This window comes from Dendrobates tinctorius, unplaced genomic scaffold (genome assembly GCF_039654945.1).
Source record: "Dendrobates tinctorius isolate UK_male_01 unplaced genomic scaffold, ASM3965494v1 ptg000070l, whole genome shotgun sequence".
Taxonomy (NCBI): Eukaryota; Metazoa; Chordata; class Amphibia; order Anura; family Dendrobatidae; genus Dendrobates; species Dendrobates tinctorius.
The window spans coordinates 42,210,336-42,228,258 of NW_027361738.1; the positions used below are offsets into that span (position 1 = coordinate 42,210,336).

Consider the following 17,923-nt stretch of genomic DNA (forward strand, 5'->3'; position numbering starts at 1 on the left):
TCAGTCGGACTTTGTCACAGCTGTGGCAGTAGTAGTAGTATGGCGCTGCCATATTCCCATATTCCGCAGCGCTTTACAATTTGCACACATCATCGCTGTCCCCGATGAGGCTCACAATCTAAATTTTTTAAATGGATCATCGGGGGTTACCGTCAGGCGTGTAGTCTCTCAACACCGCCGTCTTCGGCTAAATTTGTCGGAGGTAAGGCATTCCGGATGCCCACAGAATGAATTCTCGAACGAACCAAAAGGTTCCCCGGTACGTTACCAGGTTCCAGAATCCGATGGCTGTCGGCTGCAACGCACTTGTGATTCTGTGGTCCCAGTTTCAGATGCCTCTTCTGTCCCTCCTCTTCCCTTAATCACGAGTCAAAAAAAAAAAAAATCAGTCACAGGGGTTTCCAGTAGTCCTGACAACTACAGGCTGTTAAGTCAGACCTGGTACCTGGAGCTGGCGAACAAGCCCATGGATGCCTCCTGGGGCTTTCCAGACTGTCCGGATATTGTTCTGCAAGGCCTCTCTTCCGCCACAGTTTGCACAGTCGTTTAAGTTTAACGCCCTGGCCTTGAAGCCTACTTCTGAAAGTGACTGGAGTTTTTCCCATCAGGTCATTCTGTCCATGCTTTGGGCGAGAGAACCTGCATCCTCAAGTTTCTGACGATCTGATTCAGGTGGCGTAAGTACTACTATTTGGTTCCATTAGCCTTATTGGCTACAAGAGGAGATATCGGGGGGAGTTCTGAGTTGGCAGCATTATCCTGCCGTCCTCCGTTTCTTTTTCAGTCCACATTAGTGCAGACATTGTCCTTTCTTCTCTGGATAAATCCAGGGGCAGTTTCTTGCTAGGCCTCGGCTTTAGAGGTTGCAGGGCCGTGACCTAGTCATATTTGCATGTTATGGCAAAGTCTTACAAAGTTCATACTTGTGTCTAGTCCGATGCAGGCCTAGGAAGGAAAGGTGCTACAGGCAGCGGTTACGCACCGGCCGGCCTCAGTCCTTTTTTTTTTCTCTGCATTCCTCCCGTTCCCACCCTTGGGGACTGCTTTAGGACGTCCCATGGTTACCTGTGTCCCCCCCCAATGAAGCGATAGAGAGAGGGATTTTTGTGTACTCACCGTAAAATCTCTCTGGAGCCTTCATTGGGGGACACAGCACCCTCCCTATTTGTTATACTGGCTTTAGGCCTACGTGCCTTGGTTGTTGAGCCGGTACATATGTGGAGTTTGTTGGTTTCTTCTCCTACTGCTTTAACACTTAACTGAGGTACTTCCTGCTGGTCAGTGGGTGTATGCTACAGAGGAGCCAGTTTTTACTTTATTTGCTTAGTGTCAGCCTCCTAGCGACAGTAGCATACACCCATGGTTACCTGTGTCCCCCAATGAAGGCTCCCAGACAGAGATTTTACGGTGAGTACCAAAAATCCTTCTTTTTTTTCACACACTTTAAATAGAACCGATCACAGGTTTTCCCCATATAAAGTAACGCAACCACGTCTCAGCCTCTTGTTACATAATTTTAATATGCTGTATGTATGTCTCCAATTCTCTCTGCAAGGCACAAAAAGACCTTTAAAGGGAACCTGTCACCCCCCCCCTCTCCAGGGCGTTTCAGTTAAAGAGCCACCTTCAGCAGTACTAAGGCTGCACTCTGTGAAGGTGGCTCTTCTTTTTCTGACCCCCAGTAATGCCAAAATATTGACTTTTATAATTTGCTCCTCATACCTGTAATGTGTCCCCCCCTCTATGAGCTGCCTACCATCCGTCAATCATGCCTGTCCGGTGCCTCGGCGCCGCCCACAATCTGTCCATCATGATGCCCCGTGCGTCGCTGCCTCCTCTTGATTTGAATCCCAGCGCTTGCGCTGTAACAAGAGTTCTCGGGCATGCGCAGTGTGCGCTGCCAGAGAACCGACATCTGGCTATTGCACCTTCGTGTTGTGGAGGCCCCAGCCGTGCAGAGTGAATACATCATAACACACTGCGGGGCGGGATCTGGGGCCTCCACAATACGCAGGCGTAATAGCCTGATGTTGGTTCTTGTGCAGCGCACACTGCGCATGCCCGAGAACACTTGTTACAGCGCAGGCGCCGGGATTCAAATCAAGAGGAGGCAGCGACGCACAGGGCATCATGGACAGATCGTGGGCGGCGCCGAGGCACCGGACAGGCATGATTGACCGGATGGTAGGCGGCTTATAGAGGAGGACACATCATACCTGTGGGACACACTACAGGTATGAGGAGCTAATTATAAAAGTCAATATTTCTCTCACCCATGACAGCACCACGGAGAGAGGGGGTCCGCCCATCAAGGACAGGAACCTACAGATAAAAAGGCGGCACCTCTCCTCCGCCCCCAGTTGGGTTCCTGTCCTTGACGGGTGACCCGTGGAACCAGCAGCAGCAGCTTACCTGTGAAGAGGAGTCCAGGGCCGATTCGTCCGGTACACCGGCAGCGGGGAGACCCCTGTCGTGGCGGGGTCGGTGCCTGAAGCGCCACCGCTGTCGCCGAGGGGCTGTACAGGGTGAGCGGGCGGGGAGGACAGAGCCGCCGCCCCGAAGAGGAGAATGGGGCTGGAGGGACGCTGGTACACGCGGGGGGCAGCGCGCGGTACAGAGATGTACCAATATGGCGCTGCCCCGGGAATGGAGGAGACTACTTCCGGGTCGACGCATTCGCAGTGCGCTCTCCCCGCGGCACAGAGCTGTGCAGGCTGGGAGAGGAAGTCACGGCCGGGAAAATTTAAAAAGAATGCTGCAATTACTCCTTGCTGGAAGCGTCCTGTAAGTATGGAGGACAGCGACCAGCACGAGGAACAGCCAATGTAGCAGCATAAGCAGCAGCACAAGCAACACCACCATCGCCGGCAAAAAGAAAAGGACTGCGAGGACCGATCCAGTAGCCACTCCACGCAGCGGAGCAAGTCGACTGCGAAGAGCAAGTCACCTTCCGTGGATCAGCCTGTGAGGGATCCGAATCCACCTCCCGAACCGGTACCTGCATCCACGCACAACAGGGTAAGTGATCTACGTGAATGTCCCCCATTTTAAAGAGACTTCTTTCCCTTAGAAAGAGAAAAAAAAACAAAGAACAGGGAATGCCCCACCTGTAGCAGACCGCTACCACCAGCTTGGGATAAAAAGCTCTGCGATTCCTGCATTCAGGAAGTTCTTTGTGATGAAACCCCGGATTACACCTCGGATCTAAGAGCGGTAATCCGTTCGGAGTTTCAAAGTGCCCTTTCATCCCTAAAACACACAGGAAGGGGAAGGAAAAGGGACACAATAGTAGCCTCCCAGTCAGAGGCCTCGACGTCAGGGGAAGTTACATCACATACCTCAGGCACCGACGCGTCATCCTCAGATGAGGAAACAGAAAGTCGTCATTGCTTTCCTCTGGACGAGGTAGACATGCTAGTAAAGGCAGTAAGGTCTACCATGGGGGTAGCAGACCCTCAGCCAGATAGATCAGTCCAGGACATAATGTTCGGGGGACTAGGCCAAAAGAGGCGCAGAGTATTTCTGCTGAACAAAAATGTACAGGGCCTGATAAAAAAAAAAAAAAATGGGAGAGACCAGATAGGAAGAATTCCACGGTTCCCTCTTAAAAGAAAATACCCATTCGATGAGGAGGCGTCCACGTCTTGGGACAGAGCCCCGAAGTTAGACGTGGTGGTCGCCAAAGCCTCCAAAAAATTTGCACTCCCCTTCGAGGATATGGGTACTTTAAGGGACCCATTAGACAAAAAAGCTGATACTTTCTCAAGGGCACTTGGGAATCAGCAGGAGGAAATCTTAGGCCAGCAATAGCAGCAACTTGTACCTCCAGAGCCCTCATGGTGTGAGTGGACCGATTAGAGAAACAGCTGAGGGAAGGTACCCCCAGGGAGAAGATCCTGGAATCCATTCCAGTGATAAGGGGAGCGGCGGCCTTCTTAGCCGACTCATCGGCTGATTCGGTACAAACGCAGCCCGAAGAACGTTGTCTTAAATGTTGGCCTGGGGATTTACAAACCAAGATGAAACTATGTGCCATCCCTTGTGAAGGGAAATTCCTTTTGGAGAGACTTTGGATGACATCCTCAAAAAGGCGGGGGACAAAAAGGGATTCCCAAATTTAGGCCCTACAGGCCCCACAGGCTTTAAAAGGTCCTTTTGGACAGGGCTGTGGAGTCGGTGCTCATTTTGGTGGAGTTGGAGTCGGTATAAAATGGACCGACTCCTAAAATATATAATAAATTGGGTACAGTAATTCAATGCAGGAGGTGCTGAATATTTTTTCATAGGAGTTTGGGAAAGTTATGAAATGTCCTATAAATGGCTGTTGTATTCCTGATCTAAGGCTACATTCACACACAGCGTTTTTCCTGTGTTTTTTGAGGATACGTTTTTCAGCTGCAAAAGCTGATCATCTTTTTAAAAAAACTGCATCACCTGAAAGGTTTTTGAGCTCATAGATAATGTTTTCAATAGCAAAAGCAGATTAGAAATCTGCTCTATCTATCCATTTATCCATATCTGTCTATCCAAATCGTATCTGTACCAAAAAGAATGAAAACCGGGTAGCACACCAATATATATTCTGTTCTATCTAAATATCTTGATTATTGGATCATAAAAATGATTAAATGTCTGAGGTTCACATTGTACTACAATAAATTTTTCACTTAAATATAAGCAATATGTGTCGGAGTCGTGGAGTCGGTGTAAGGGAAATTGAGGAGTCGAAGTCGCAGGTTTGGCTTACCGACTCCACAGCCCTGCTTTTGGAACAAAAAAATTTTTCAGAGGAGACCCCCGAGAGAACAGAAATGGGACAACAGGAGAAACGGGGGGTTCTTCTTTGGTAACTCGTCCGGAGACAAGAAACCCTCCAAGTGACTGTTTGCCCAGGGTGGGAGGGAGGCTAAGCTTTTTTTCTCCCACCCTGGTGGAAAATATCGACCAACCCGTGGTTACTAAATCTGATAGGATCAGGGTTAAGAATAGACTTTCTCTCTCCCACCTCAAAAATATATAGTGACCCCACTAAGATAATCGGCGTCGAAACAGGAAGCCCTCGAGAAAGAGGTCATAAGCCTATTGAACAAAAGGGTCCTCCAGGAGGTTCCCCCACGGGAGAAAGGCAGAGGGTTCTACTCGCCTCTTTCTGGTAACCAAACCGGACGGTACCTTCCGGACAATTATAACTCTAAAGAGCCTAAACGATTATGTAAAAAAATGAGAAATTCAAAATGGAGTCGACCATCAAAATTCTCTTTCCACATTGCTTCATGGTAGTATTAGATCTCAGCGACGCATACTATCACGTCCCCATCCACAAAGACTCCCGAGAATACCTCAGACTGGCGGTCTCCATAGGAGGCAAAGTAAGGGAGTTTCACTACAGGGCCTTGCCATTTGGGATTTCGATAGCTCCGCGAATCTTCACGAAATTGGTGGGAGAGATGATGGCTCACCTAAGAGAACAAGATGTTCTAATAGTTCCATATCTGGGTGACTTTTTAATAGCGAGCAACTCGGCCCAAAGATGCAGGGAACAGAGGGACAGAGTGATGGCCACTCTACAAAACCTCAGCTGGCTCCTGAACCTGAAAAAATCAAGGCTGGAGCCCAGAAAAGTCCAGGAATTCCTAGGCCTGACTCTTGACTCAAACACCCAGGAATGTTATCTACCAGATCACAAAAAAGAGAGGATCACTCAGATGGTAGCAAGAGCAACACAGAACCCTTTCCATGACGCTAAGAAAAGCAATGTCACTATTGGGGTCCCTCTCCGCCTGCCTGCCAGTGGGCGCAGCTACATACGAGAGATCTCCAATGGGATGTATTAGCCAACCAGTTAGCATTAGGAGGTCACTTGGAAGGTCACGTCACACTAAACTCCAAAACTATTCGTTCCCTAGCTTGGTGGGGGAACAGAGACAACCTGTCCAAAGGGATTCCCTGGGTGATAAATATCACACACATAATCACCACGGATGCCAGTCGCAAGGGATGGGGAGCACACATGAGCCACAGGGTGGCTCAGGGGGAATGGGGAGGTCAGGAACTAAAAGCCTCCTCGAACCAAAAGGAACTGTTGGCAGTAGGCTACGCCCTAACAGACTTTCTACCGATATTAAGGGGCCATCATGTCCACATATTTTTGGACAATCGGGTGACGGTGGCCTACATAAATCGGGGGGAACCAGATCCCGAACACTAATGAACACATCCTCCGAAATATTCACGCTAGCCGAGGAAAACCTACTATCCCTATCTGCACTACACATACGGGGAGCAGAGAACCAGACAGCAGACTTTATAAGTTGCACCCAGCTACATCAAGGGGAGTGGGTTCTAAAAGAGTCCATTTTTCGGAAGATCGTAAAAATGTGGGGGACCCTGGACATGGATTTGTTTTCCGACCACAAAAGCAAAAAAGTGGAAGCATTTTGTTCCCTAGACCCCAGGGGGAATCCCCGGACCCTGGATGCGTTTATGCTTCCGTGGACACAGAGCCTAATGTATGCCTTCCCGCTGCCCATTCTCATCCCGGCAGTAATAAGGAAAGTCAGAGAAGACAGGGCGCAAATGATATTGATAGCCCCGTTTTGGCCAAAAGGAACCTGGTTTTCCTGGCTGAGAATACTGTCAATAACCGACCCCTGGGTTCTACCAGATCTCCCCGACCTTCTGTCCCAAGATCCCGTGTTACACCCTCGGGCAGTGAACCTCCATTTAACAGCATGGAATTTGAAAGGACACTGCTGAGGGGGAAGGGGTTCTCAGAAAACCTGGTTTCCACGCTACAAAAGAGTAGAAAACCGATCACAACCAGGGCCTATGGTAGAACTTGGAGGAAATTTCTATCCAGCTCCGGGGTAAGGGTTCAGGATGGAGTACAAATCGACAAAATTCTCGAATTCTTGCAAAAAGGGTTAGAACAGGGGTTGGCGACTAATATGTTGAAGGTACAGGTAGCGGCTCTAGGCGCCCTTTATAACCAGGATGTGGCAGGCAACCCTTGGGCAGCACGGTTTGAGGGCCGCAGCCAGATCTAGACCAATAACCACCCAGAAATTACCATCATGGGATCTAAACCTAGTGTTGTCTGCCCTAACAGGGCCCCCATTCGAGCCCATCCAGTCAGCATCCCTGAAAACCTTGTCATTAAAGACTATACTCTTAGTGGCCCTAACATCCGCTCGCAGAGTGAGCGATATTCAAGCCTTGTCAGCGATACCCCCATTCACTAAAATCTTGAACGATAGTCATATTAAAACCTGACCCAGCATACCTACCTAAGGTGTCAACACACTTCCATAGGTCACAAGAAGTAGTCCTTCCTTCCTTCTGCCCAAACCCTAAGTATAGGGCAGAGGAAAAATTTCACACCCTAGATGTGAAGAGGTGCCTAGTTCAGTACTTGGAGGCCACCAAGGAATGTAGGAAGGAAGGGTCTCTCTTTGTGTGTTTCCAGGGACCTCGGAAGGGACTCAAGGCATCCAAGGGTACCTTAGCAAGGTGGATAAGGGATGCGATTGCCCTGGCATATTCATCCAGTGGGAATACCATCCCGGAGGGTCTAAAAGATAACTCTACAAGGGCAATGGCGACCTCATGGGCAGAAAGATCAGAGGTATCAATAGAGCAGATCTGTAAGGCGGCCACCTGGTCTACACCTTCTACCTTTTTCAGGCACTATCGTTTAGATCTAGCCTCTACGTCTGACCTGACCTTCGGGAGAAGGGTCCTTGAGGCGGTGGTCCCTCCCTAAGCTACCAATCTCTGAAATTCTCTCCGTGGTGCTGTCATGGGTGAGAGAGAATAGCTTAGTTACTCACCAATAACGGTGTTTCTCGGAACCCATGACAGCACCCACTTATTACCCCCCCTTTCACGTGTGCGGTGAGCACGAGTTAGTGTGTAAAGTGTTTTTGTTAGACACGGGGCTTCTCCATAATATGCAATATTATGTTATGTATATACTTTTGTTGTTAACTGACCGGGAGACCCTCTGATGCTCTGTAACCAACTGGGGGCGGAGGAGAGGTGCCGCCTTTTTATCTGTAGGTTCCTGTCCTTGATGGGCGGACCCCCTCTCTCCATGGTGCTGTCATGGGTTCCGAGAAACACCGTTATTGGTGAGTAACTAAGCTATTTGGCATTACTGGGGGTCAGAAAAAGAAGAGCCACCTTCACAGAATGCAGCCTTAGTGCTGCTGAAGGTGTCTTTTACTTAAAAACGCCCTAGGGGGGTGACAGGTTCCCTTTAATTATACTCAGGCGGGGCGGTCTAGTCTGATGAGTCTCTGGTCTTGATCCGGCTCCTCCTCTCGTATAGTACTGCCACTATTGTACTTTGCTCTGCCCTCGGCAGGACAGAGAATTGCGCTGGTGCATCGCTAAATGGTTGCTAGTGAGCTGCCAAACAGGCAGATCTCACTAGCTATGCAGCGGCGGTCGTTACTTACTTGTCAGACGCGACATGGGTGACCGTCTTCCGGTCGCGTCCATGGAGTCGCTCGTCGGCGCCAGTAGGAAGCCGACGACGAGAAATGGACCAGGCCGATCTCGCGCGATCAGCTATAGCCAGCGGGGGAGCCGGTCAGAGGTGAGTATCACATGTAGCGATATCGCTGCTGCGTCACAAGATCGGTGATGCTTTAGCGATATCGCTATGTGTAAAGGGCCCTTTAGAGAGGAAGCGCTGGATCAAGACCAGAGACGCTTATCAGATTGCTGTAAGTATACTAAAGTGTGTTTTTTCTCATTCTTTCTTTTTGTCTTGCGTGCAAAATTGAGGATATACATACAGCATTCCAGCACACTGTAAAGGTGGTGTTGGCATTACCTTTTATTTTGGGGAGAACCTGGTGACAGATTCTCTTTAACATGGACAGAGATGGATCTCTAAACACATTGTATAAACAGTGGCTGCTTTTGCCTACATGTATATAGCAATTTTGTGAGTCAGTTCACCATTCACCTACATTATGTGCGTGGTTGGGTACGGATTCAGTCTCTTCAGAATTGACGTCATTCTTTTTTTTCTGCACATTGCAGGTACCGCAGATTAGCCCTTAAATGGCATCCCGATAAAAATCCTGATAATAAAGACGAAGCTGAGAGGAAGTTTAAAGAAGTTGCAGAGGCTTATGAAGTCTTATCTGATGGTAAGCCCTTTTGTCACTTTCCTACTCTAGCCTGTCCTTGAGTGCCTATGAATATTGCCACTGTCATCTACCCCTCTAAGCAGGAAGCTTTTAGCACCAGTACCGCTTATTAATTGAATGATTCTTAAAGTAGACGCACAGAATTGATAACTTGTGCATAGAAATTGCAGAACAAAATTTTTGTATATTATGTGCATGTAAATGGCTTTTCTAGGTTGTCTACTGGCACCCACACAGGACCCATACGCATACACTGGGGAATCAGATCATACTTGTGTTCTCAATGGGGAAGAAGGGAGTAAGCCAAAGTTGTCGTTTTTTATTTAAAATAAATGATCAGTTGACCATTCAGTTATATAATAAATGCATTGTCGTTATGCAGCGTAAGGTAATTGTGCCCGGATCGCTGGGTCGGTTTTCAAATTGGTAGACTGGAAAAATAGATGTATTGTAGATCCAGCCCCCCCTAAAAAAAAAAAAAAAAAAAATCAACTTTTTTTTTTTATTTTTTTTATTTAGTCTTCATTAAAAGAACATGGCAAAAGGGGCTATCCCATGTGTTTCAAACAAGTCACCGGCACTCCCCATGCTTATGCTCACACTGGGGATCGTACGAGTTCTCAATAGGGAAGAGAGAAGGCATCTGCAAGTTGCATCTTTTTATTTCCAAGGGTTGTTTAAAGGGGTTGTCTCATTACAGATGTTATATTAAAATTGTTTTTTTAATTTGAAATTGAGCGGTGAGTGAAATTGCCAGCCTCCACCGTTGCTCTGTAACTTCAGACTGAGGTCTGTCCTGCCTGGCAGAACTGCTCCTCTGCATTGTCCTGACCCTGTCTGCTGCTTGTCACCCTCTTGTTTCTAGAGAGCCAATTGTCTTTATTTTTTTTAAGCCAAGAAGAGGGATATCTATGACAAATTTGGAAAAGAAGGCTTAACAGGTGGAGGCGGTGGTGGTAAGTAGTCTTGTCTTGTATATTTTATTATGTTTTTAATTGTGGACTGTTAAAAAAAAAAAAAAAAAAAAAAAAAGACTTCTCTGTTTAATATTGTTTGAGTGATTTATGTTTTTATGCTCCCTTTAGGTGGAAGTCACTACGACAATCCATTCGAGTTTGGCTTTCAATTCAGAAGCCCAGATGACGTCTTCAGGGACTTCTTTGGAGGAAGAGATCCATTTGACTTTTTTGGTATAGTATAAGATTTGTTTTGTTTTTAATAAACTCCACATATTATATATATCTCCTCAAAGAAGAACAAGCCACAGCACTCCCAACCAAAAAAGTTTAAATATGACCTTTAAAAAGATTGTCCACTACTTTAACATTGAGTTATTCTTAGGATAAGTCATCAATGTCTGATCAGTGGGGGTGTGACACCTGGCACCCCTTCCAATCAGCCTCTCTCTGTGCTGGCGACAGCCAGAACTGCTTCGTTGCGGAGCTGTGCCACACAGCTCCTCTGCAGAATAGTGGCTGAGGCCGGGTGCTGCACATCTGCCCTCTACTGCTTTTGAATAGAGGTGGATGTGAAGTGCACAGCCAGTATACAGCAGACTGAGCTGGACTGGCAGTTGCGGCCAACACCGAGAACATCTGATTGTCAGATATTGATGACTTGTACTTGTAAGGGTAGATCATCATTGTTAAAGAATGTTCATTACTTTAACATCCATGTGGGGGGGTTAAAGTGTGTCTGTGAAGAATCTCTTGTATAATGCCTTTTTGGAGGTCTGTTGCTATTTCTTACGATCTGATGTTTCTGGACCGGAGATATCCATGTATATGTGTTTTAATAGTTGTGGCAACCATGTATCGCATTAGTATCACACTTACAGATGCCTGGAAATCAGCGGTGCTGTTCTCTGGCGTCGGGTGTTAGGCTGTGTGCACACGCTGCGGATTTTGCTGCGGTTCCGCAGCGGTTTTGGCCACTGCGGACCCGCAACAGTTTTTGCTGCGGTGTACAGTATCATGATTCCCTATGGGAATCAAAAACCGCAATGCAGACTGTGCGGAATTTTCCGCGTGGATTATCTGCGGTTTTCAATCCGCAGAAAGAATTGATATGTCAATTCTTTCTGCGGATTCTTCTGCGGTTTGCCATCTCCTCCATTGAGGAGATGAAAAACCGCAGAGCAATCCTCAGGTCTTTTGACCTGCGGTTTCACCTGCGGATTTTACAAAATCCACGCGGATGAATCCGCACCTAAATCCGCAGCGTGTGCACACAGCCTTAGACAGCTCACATCATTGTCCCCCTGCTTGTGCTGCGATCAGCGCTAGCTAGCAGGAGGCAATGTTGAGATTTGTGTTCAACAGTTAACAGCAAGAGCAAGCGGCGGCTGATGGGAGTATTCATCAGCCGCCGCCTGCACAAAAAACATGTCACGGGCATTCGAAAGGTGACATTAACCCCACAAATTTGAATACCACTTGCCACCACCACAGGGCAAGTGGGAAGAGACTGGCAAACCACCAGAAATGGCCCATCTAATGTGCCTTTTCTGGGACTGCTATTTTTAGGTGGGGGCGGGGCAATATCCACTGCTTCTTACCAGCTCGAGAATACCAGCCCCAGCTGTCTGCTTTAGCTTGGCTGGTTGTCACAAATGGGGGGAGGGGGAGACCCCTCTTCGTTCTAAATAATGAAAAAATAAAAAAGCGACAACCCCCCCCCCCCCTCAATTCTTAATAACCAACCTTGCAAAAGCGGACATCTGAAGGTTGCAGCCCCCTACTGTCAGTTTTGCCTGGCTGGTTATCAGAAATAAAGGGGAACACCCGCATTGTCAATAGCGCTGGCGACTGATGAATACTCCCCATCAGCCGCCGCCTGCTCTCGCTGTTATCAGCCAAATACAGCTCTCAACATTGTCCCCTACTGGTGCTGATGGCAGTGTTAGCCGGGGACAGTGATTTGAGCTGTCTTCAGCGCTGGGGAACAGCGCGAACAGTACCACTGATTCCCAGGCGCCCATACGTGTCTCACTGACACATGGATGTCATCATTGTGCATTTGTGTGGGATGTTTTTAAAATCGTGCTGCTGTTAAAAACAAAACACGTCAGCGTGTTTTGCCCACGGACGCATGGTCTGTGGAAAACACTGACTCGCACAGAGCAATTCAATTAAATGGGTCTATGTATACAAGTGTATCCGGTACTTGTGAAAACTGTCACTACATGTAGCGGAAACAGTGACATATGAAAGAGCCCTTAGCAGGTGTCAGGTAGTGCCACAGAAGGCATTCCTTTATAGTGGCAGCAGCTCTCTAACTTGTCAGGAGGGGCTGTGATGCACAAATTGGGAAAACTCACGTTAGCTGCAAAATGTTTACTTTATGTTTACCAACTTTTATTGTTTTGTTCTTGCAATAGAAGACCCTTTTGATGACTTCTTTGGAAACCGAAGAGGCCACAGGGGAAGCCGTAGGCCTGGAGGCTCCTTTTTTTCTGCTTTTGGAGGTTTCCCTAATTTTGGTCCCAGCTTTAATTCTTATGATTCAGGTATAGTATTTGGATTTTCTGTGTTTTTTTTTTTTTTGCTTTTTTTGAATGCTACCTTCATCAATAATTGTGCCTTATTTTTCCAACTTCCTATATGTCTGAAAGTATAAAGATACTTTATTTGTTGTGTATATTTTACACAACTATGCACACATACTAAATAATAAAATGCACTCCTGATACTCACTAGTGTAAATCTTAAAAGGACGTTCAGAAGAAAAACACTGCACTACTGTCTTCTTTGTAAACAGAAATCTCAGCACAGAGCAGTCTACATGCGTGAGCATGCCACCAGGCTTAAATGGTTGGAAAATGCACTGAGTCTCCATTTCTGCTCACTGTGTCTGCAACCAATCTGAGCTTGGCTGCAGACAATGACATTAGGAGTAGCGTTGGCGGGTCCTCGTTGTACCTGATGGAGGAGGGGATGTCACGTTGAGGTGTGGTGTCTGTGGTTGGCTTTTTTTTTTCTTAAACTTTGGCTTCTATGACCTACAGTAATTGGTAGAGTCACAGATCCCACCTCTATGTATGGTTCATCTATAGCCTTCCTTTCTGTTTTCTGTCATTAAGGCTGGTCAGGGTCTTTCTCACTTTGGTGCATCACGCAGAAATGTGACCACATGGCATTAAGTTCTGACCTCTTGCTTACCTATCAGACCACTGTAAAAATGATTGCATAAAAATTTAATTTTTGTTGTGTTGCTAAAAGCCAAATCCAAGCAAAGCCTGCGAGGCGCACACCCTCCGAAAAAGGAAAAGTTCAAGAGGAGTTCATACATGTCACGTGTGCTTATGTATGCATGAACTAAAATGCAGAAGCAACCAAAAATCTGTGACTCAAATGTCTGCGCATCTGGATTGCAAAGTTAACGGTCACGTTTAGGTGCAGGGAGTCAGATTTAAAAGTGCTCATATTCTTTGCAAAAGAAAGAGGATAAATAAAAGACCCTCAGGGATCACTAGAAGAGACACAATATGTGATCTTTCCTTGTGCCGTCACTTGCAGGTTAGACTCTTCCCACCCCTCCCCTTACGCTCACACAGAATAAATAAAGTAAAACCTTCTGTCCTGATATTGGATATTTTGGATTTCTATGAGAGAGAGAATAAATATTCACGGTTAAAAATGTTACCAGAGAAAAGCTGCCGGGCCTGCACACTTGAAAATAGCGGACCATCAACAAAAAAAAGTTGTCCGTCTCATCCGCCCGGGAGACGCTAAAATATTGGCGGATCCGTCAAAAAGCAGGTGTAACGGCGACCGTCAGTCAAGATCCGCCACTAATGTAAGTCTATGGGGTAAAAAAACGGATCTGTTTTTTTTCAGAAATTGGCGGATTTTGCCTGACGCCAAAAAAAGGTGTGAAACAGGCCTAAGCGGTTAAAGGGGTTGTCCGTTACTTAAACAGCTCTATTTCAATCGCCATGTTTGCATATGGTAAATGCGTCCGAGTAGTGTGGAGTAAGTACATGATCGATCTAATACATCCCTGGCAATAACAAAACAAAAATCTGTATTATCTGAAGTTTATTGGTGGTGCTAACATCTTATTCTTTAAAAAAAAACAAAACAGGTTTTACTTCATCCTTTGGTTCCCTCGGACACGGTGGCTTCACTTCCTTCTCCTCTTCATCTTTCGGTGGCTCTGGAATGGGCAACTTCAAATCTGTATCAACTTCGACCAAAATGATAAATGGCAGGAAAATTACAACAAAGAGGTATGTTTACTTTGTAATAGCCTTTTCATTATTGGTAATGAATTTACCGTGTAAGGCGCTGTTCGCGTGTGTGTGTGTATATAACTTATTATCTAAAAAATATTTTTGAATAACTTTCATTGACGTCAATTGATGTGTTGGATTTCCACCAGCATTTTCCCTCACAGGGGAACTTATAATAGCTGGTATTTCATAGGACAAACTAAATCTAAAGTTTGTAAATGAAGGATGCAGATAATATATCTGGTGCATCTCTTGCCGCAGAGCAAGCAAAGGTATTCAGACGTTTGGATGGGAAACTTCACCAATGTTATTAGTACATCTTGCACCAGAATGTCAGATCTACACTAGTTTTGCTCCACTGTAAATGTGAACTATGATTTCCATCAATTTCTGTAATATGCTTTGTTCACTGCCTGTGTAGTAGCTTCTAGTTAGTACTCATTCAATGCTTGCTTTAAAGCACCTCTCTAAGGTGTTTTTTTTTTTTAGATAATCACCAGAGTGATATCATTTTGTTCCCTGCCCCAGTACTGTACCCTCCATCCGCCGTCTCCTGCTCTTCCTGGTGATTCCGTCCCATTCTGCCTTCTTGTGACCTCAGGTTCTGACTGACCGAAAGTCAGAGGTAACGGTCACAATCTCTGTGTAATTGTGAAAGTGCCGTACTGAGCAGTAACCAGCAAACAGTGGAGCGATCCGGCAGGTCACAAATGGCAGAAGACGTACGGAGCAGCACTTGGAACAGAAGACTGCGACTAGTAAATGTATTACTAGGGGCAGGTAGCGTATATTAGTGATACCTCTCCGGCTGTGAAATAAAAAATAAAGTGGTGCTTTTAAATGACAACTCAACATATATGCTGAGCTTTTGTGACAATGCACATCAGCCAATATGCGTTTCCAGAATTGCAGTACAGACTATGGCGAAAAATGCTTTATAAAGTTACTTTGAGCTTCCCACATTTTTTTGGCTATTGCATCCACGTTACTGAAAGACACACCCCAGGTTTAAATTGTGCAACAAGAAGGTTTTCCCCAATCTGCTGCGCCCAGATATCTCCAGCACTCCCACTAAGAATCAATGGAGCGGGGCTGCACAGGCTGGGGCTCTGCTCCTTTTCAGGTTTGGAGTGTGGGTCCCAGTGATCGGACCTGCAACAATCGTTAAGATATTCCCGATCCCATGAATAGAAGATGACTTTTATCTTTGTGCATACCCTTTAGTATGAAGTTTAAGGTATTACGTCCAGCTGTGGGTTAAAGCAAAACTCAGCTGAAATTCCATTACATATTTAAGTCTAAAGTATTTGGCCGAGTCATCTGAGACATGTAGTCCCCGGCTGGCTTGTCAAAGTAGGGGTTTTTTTTTTTTTGTTTTTTTTTTTCCCTTAAAGGATAAAGTACTACTGATGGCAAAGCTTTCAGGGGAGAGAACTTTTTGTCTGTTACATGTTTTGTTTTTTCCTCACCATGGGAACACAATAAGGGCTCGTCTGAAATCCATTATCTTGGTGGCAATGTGTTTTATAGACTTAAGGCATTGGTTCTCTATTGAACTGTCTCATATGTCAAAATAAACAATGAAAATGCGAGAGCAGCTCCCTAGACTCCCGGGTGAACTATTCCTCAGTGGTGCACGGCACAAAGCCAGGTCAAGGTGGGGTAATCGGAGGAAGACTTCTGGCTTCTGACATGAATAATTGGAAATCAGGCTATGAAAATATTGAAATACATTTTTATTCAGAGCTTTTCCTTACACAGTCTGGCACTAGTTGGACACAAGAAATGGTCACAACTAGTCATCAATTTCTGCATAAATTTCTGGGCGTGATTAGAGGAATGACCTAAAGCAGATATGATTAATCTATGGAGAATGCAAGTAATTTACTTTAGCAGATATGTCAGTAATGGTGATAGATCTTTACAGGGAACCTGTCAGAACAGTTTTACTAATGAATCCAGAGGTGTGGCTGTATAGGCAGTAGCGCAGCAATAGAAATGATGCCTCTGTTGTAGTAATCCCATGTGCCAGAATTTGAAGCCAAACGCAAATTAGCCGGGAAGTACACAGGGGCATATTGGTGCACTTGGTGTACTGAAATGCTTTGAATGCACATAAAGGGGTTTTCCCCCCCAAAAAAATGTAATTTCAAAGTTAATAGTGTCGGGGTCGTAAACGACAATGAATCCTCATTCACCAGTCATTCCAAATCATTGTGCGAGCTCAAAACATCTGGTACCGATTAAGAATGACTCAGACACGCAGCTGATTCAGTCTTAGCTAATGTCCTGCATCCACACCTGTCAGGAGCAGTACAACAACTGGCTTTTATTTACAAATACACAATACTATATTGAGTGTTAGGGGAAGGCGTGCATTAGGCGGGGTTTATGCAGTATACATCTAGTGTCCAGTCTCTCTCTGATTCGTCAAAACGTCTCCCAATGGTTACTTCTTCTTCACATTCCTGAGTTATCTTTTTTAGGAGAAATGAAACTTAACTCTTTAGACACTGAATTTAAGTGAAAGTGAACACTGGCAGCCATCTTTAATACAGTTACATTTGCATTAGCAAGCAATTAGGAAAAACTTATTGTTTCACAGTATAAAAATATAAAAGTTATATAAGAAAATATATTTTCACCTTGACAATAGATATTGGAATAATAACTTCCACAATTGGATTTGTTTAAAAAAAAAAATGTTCCTGTCAGGGCTGCGGAGTCAGTCGGTGCTCATTTTGGTGGAGTCGGTATAAAATACTCCGACTCCTAAAATATATAATTGGGTACCGTATATCAATGCTGAATGTGCAGAATATTTTTTCATACAAATTTGGGAAAGTTATGAAATGTCCTATAAATGGCTGTTCTAGTCCTGATCTAAGGCTACATTCACACACAGCGTTTTTGCTGCGTTTTTTGAGGATACGGTTTTCAGCTTCAAAAGCAGATCAGCCTGAAAGGTTTTTGAGCTCATAGATAATGTTTTCAATAGCAAAAGCAGATTAGAAAAACACCACACAAACTGACATGCTCATTCAGCCCAAAAACGGATCCTCACAAAACACTATGTCTGAATGTCATATCTTGAAACCCATTGACTTTGCTGGATGCTCAGTCACTGCATTTTACTGCAAAAAAACGAATCCGCCAAAACGCTGTGTGTGAATCGTGGCCATAGCCAGCGAGGGGCGGGCAGCTGCCCCCCCCCCCCCCCCCCGAAGCAGGGGCACGCACCTATCAAAACTCACTTGTATGCTGCAGTGCTCCAGACTGCAAGGGACAATCTCCCCTCCTCTGTCCTGTCTTCTGCCGTCTTCACCAGAGACAGGAGGGGGAGGGGTGCCTGCCCTGCACAGGATCCGATTCCTGGGCCCCGAGCTGGAGAAAGTTGTGCACACGCTGCAGCTGACAATAAGAGAGTCTGCAAGAGGGACATGCTGGAAATCTGATTTGATAAGTGAGGAAATTTGGTTATTGCCACCAGAACCCCTAAAATTGATTCCATCTTGAAGAGACGTGCTGG

The 17,923-nt window shown here is 45.8% G+C and overlaps 1 protein-coding gene across 2 annotated transcripts in view; it reads left to right on the forward strand.

The window, feature by feature from the left end:
• Positions 1–17,923, forward strand: part of DNAJB6 (DnaJ heat shock protein family (Hsp40) member B6) — a 147,018-nt gene that overhangs the window by 58,797 nt on the left and 70,298 nt on the right. For both annotated transcript variants that reach the window (XM_073581603.1, XM_073581604.1), the window contains exons 3-7: positions 9,052–9,161; positions 10,055–10,117; positions 10,247–10,351; positions 12,541–12,669; positions 14,247–14,391. In XM_073581603.1, the coding sequence (XP_073437704.1) occupies positions 9,052–9,161; positions 10,055–10,117; positions 10,247–10,351; positions 12,541–12,669; positions 14,247–14,391 (552 nt within the window). The remainder of the gene's footprint in view (positions 1–9,051; positions 9,162–10,054; positions 10,118–10,246; positions 10,352–12,540; positions 12,670–14,246; positions 14,392–17,923) is intronic.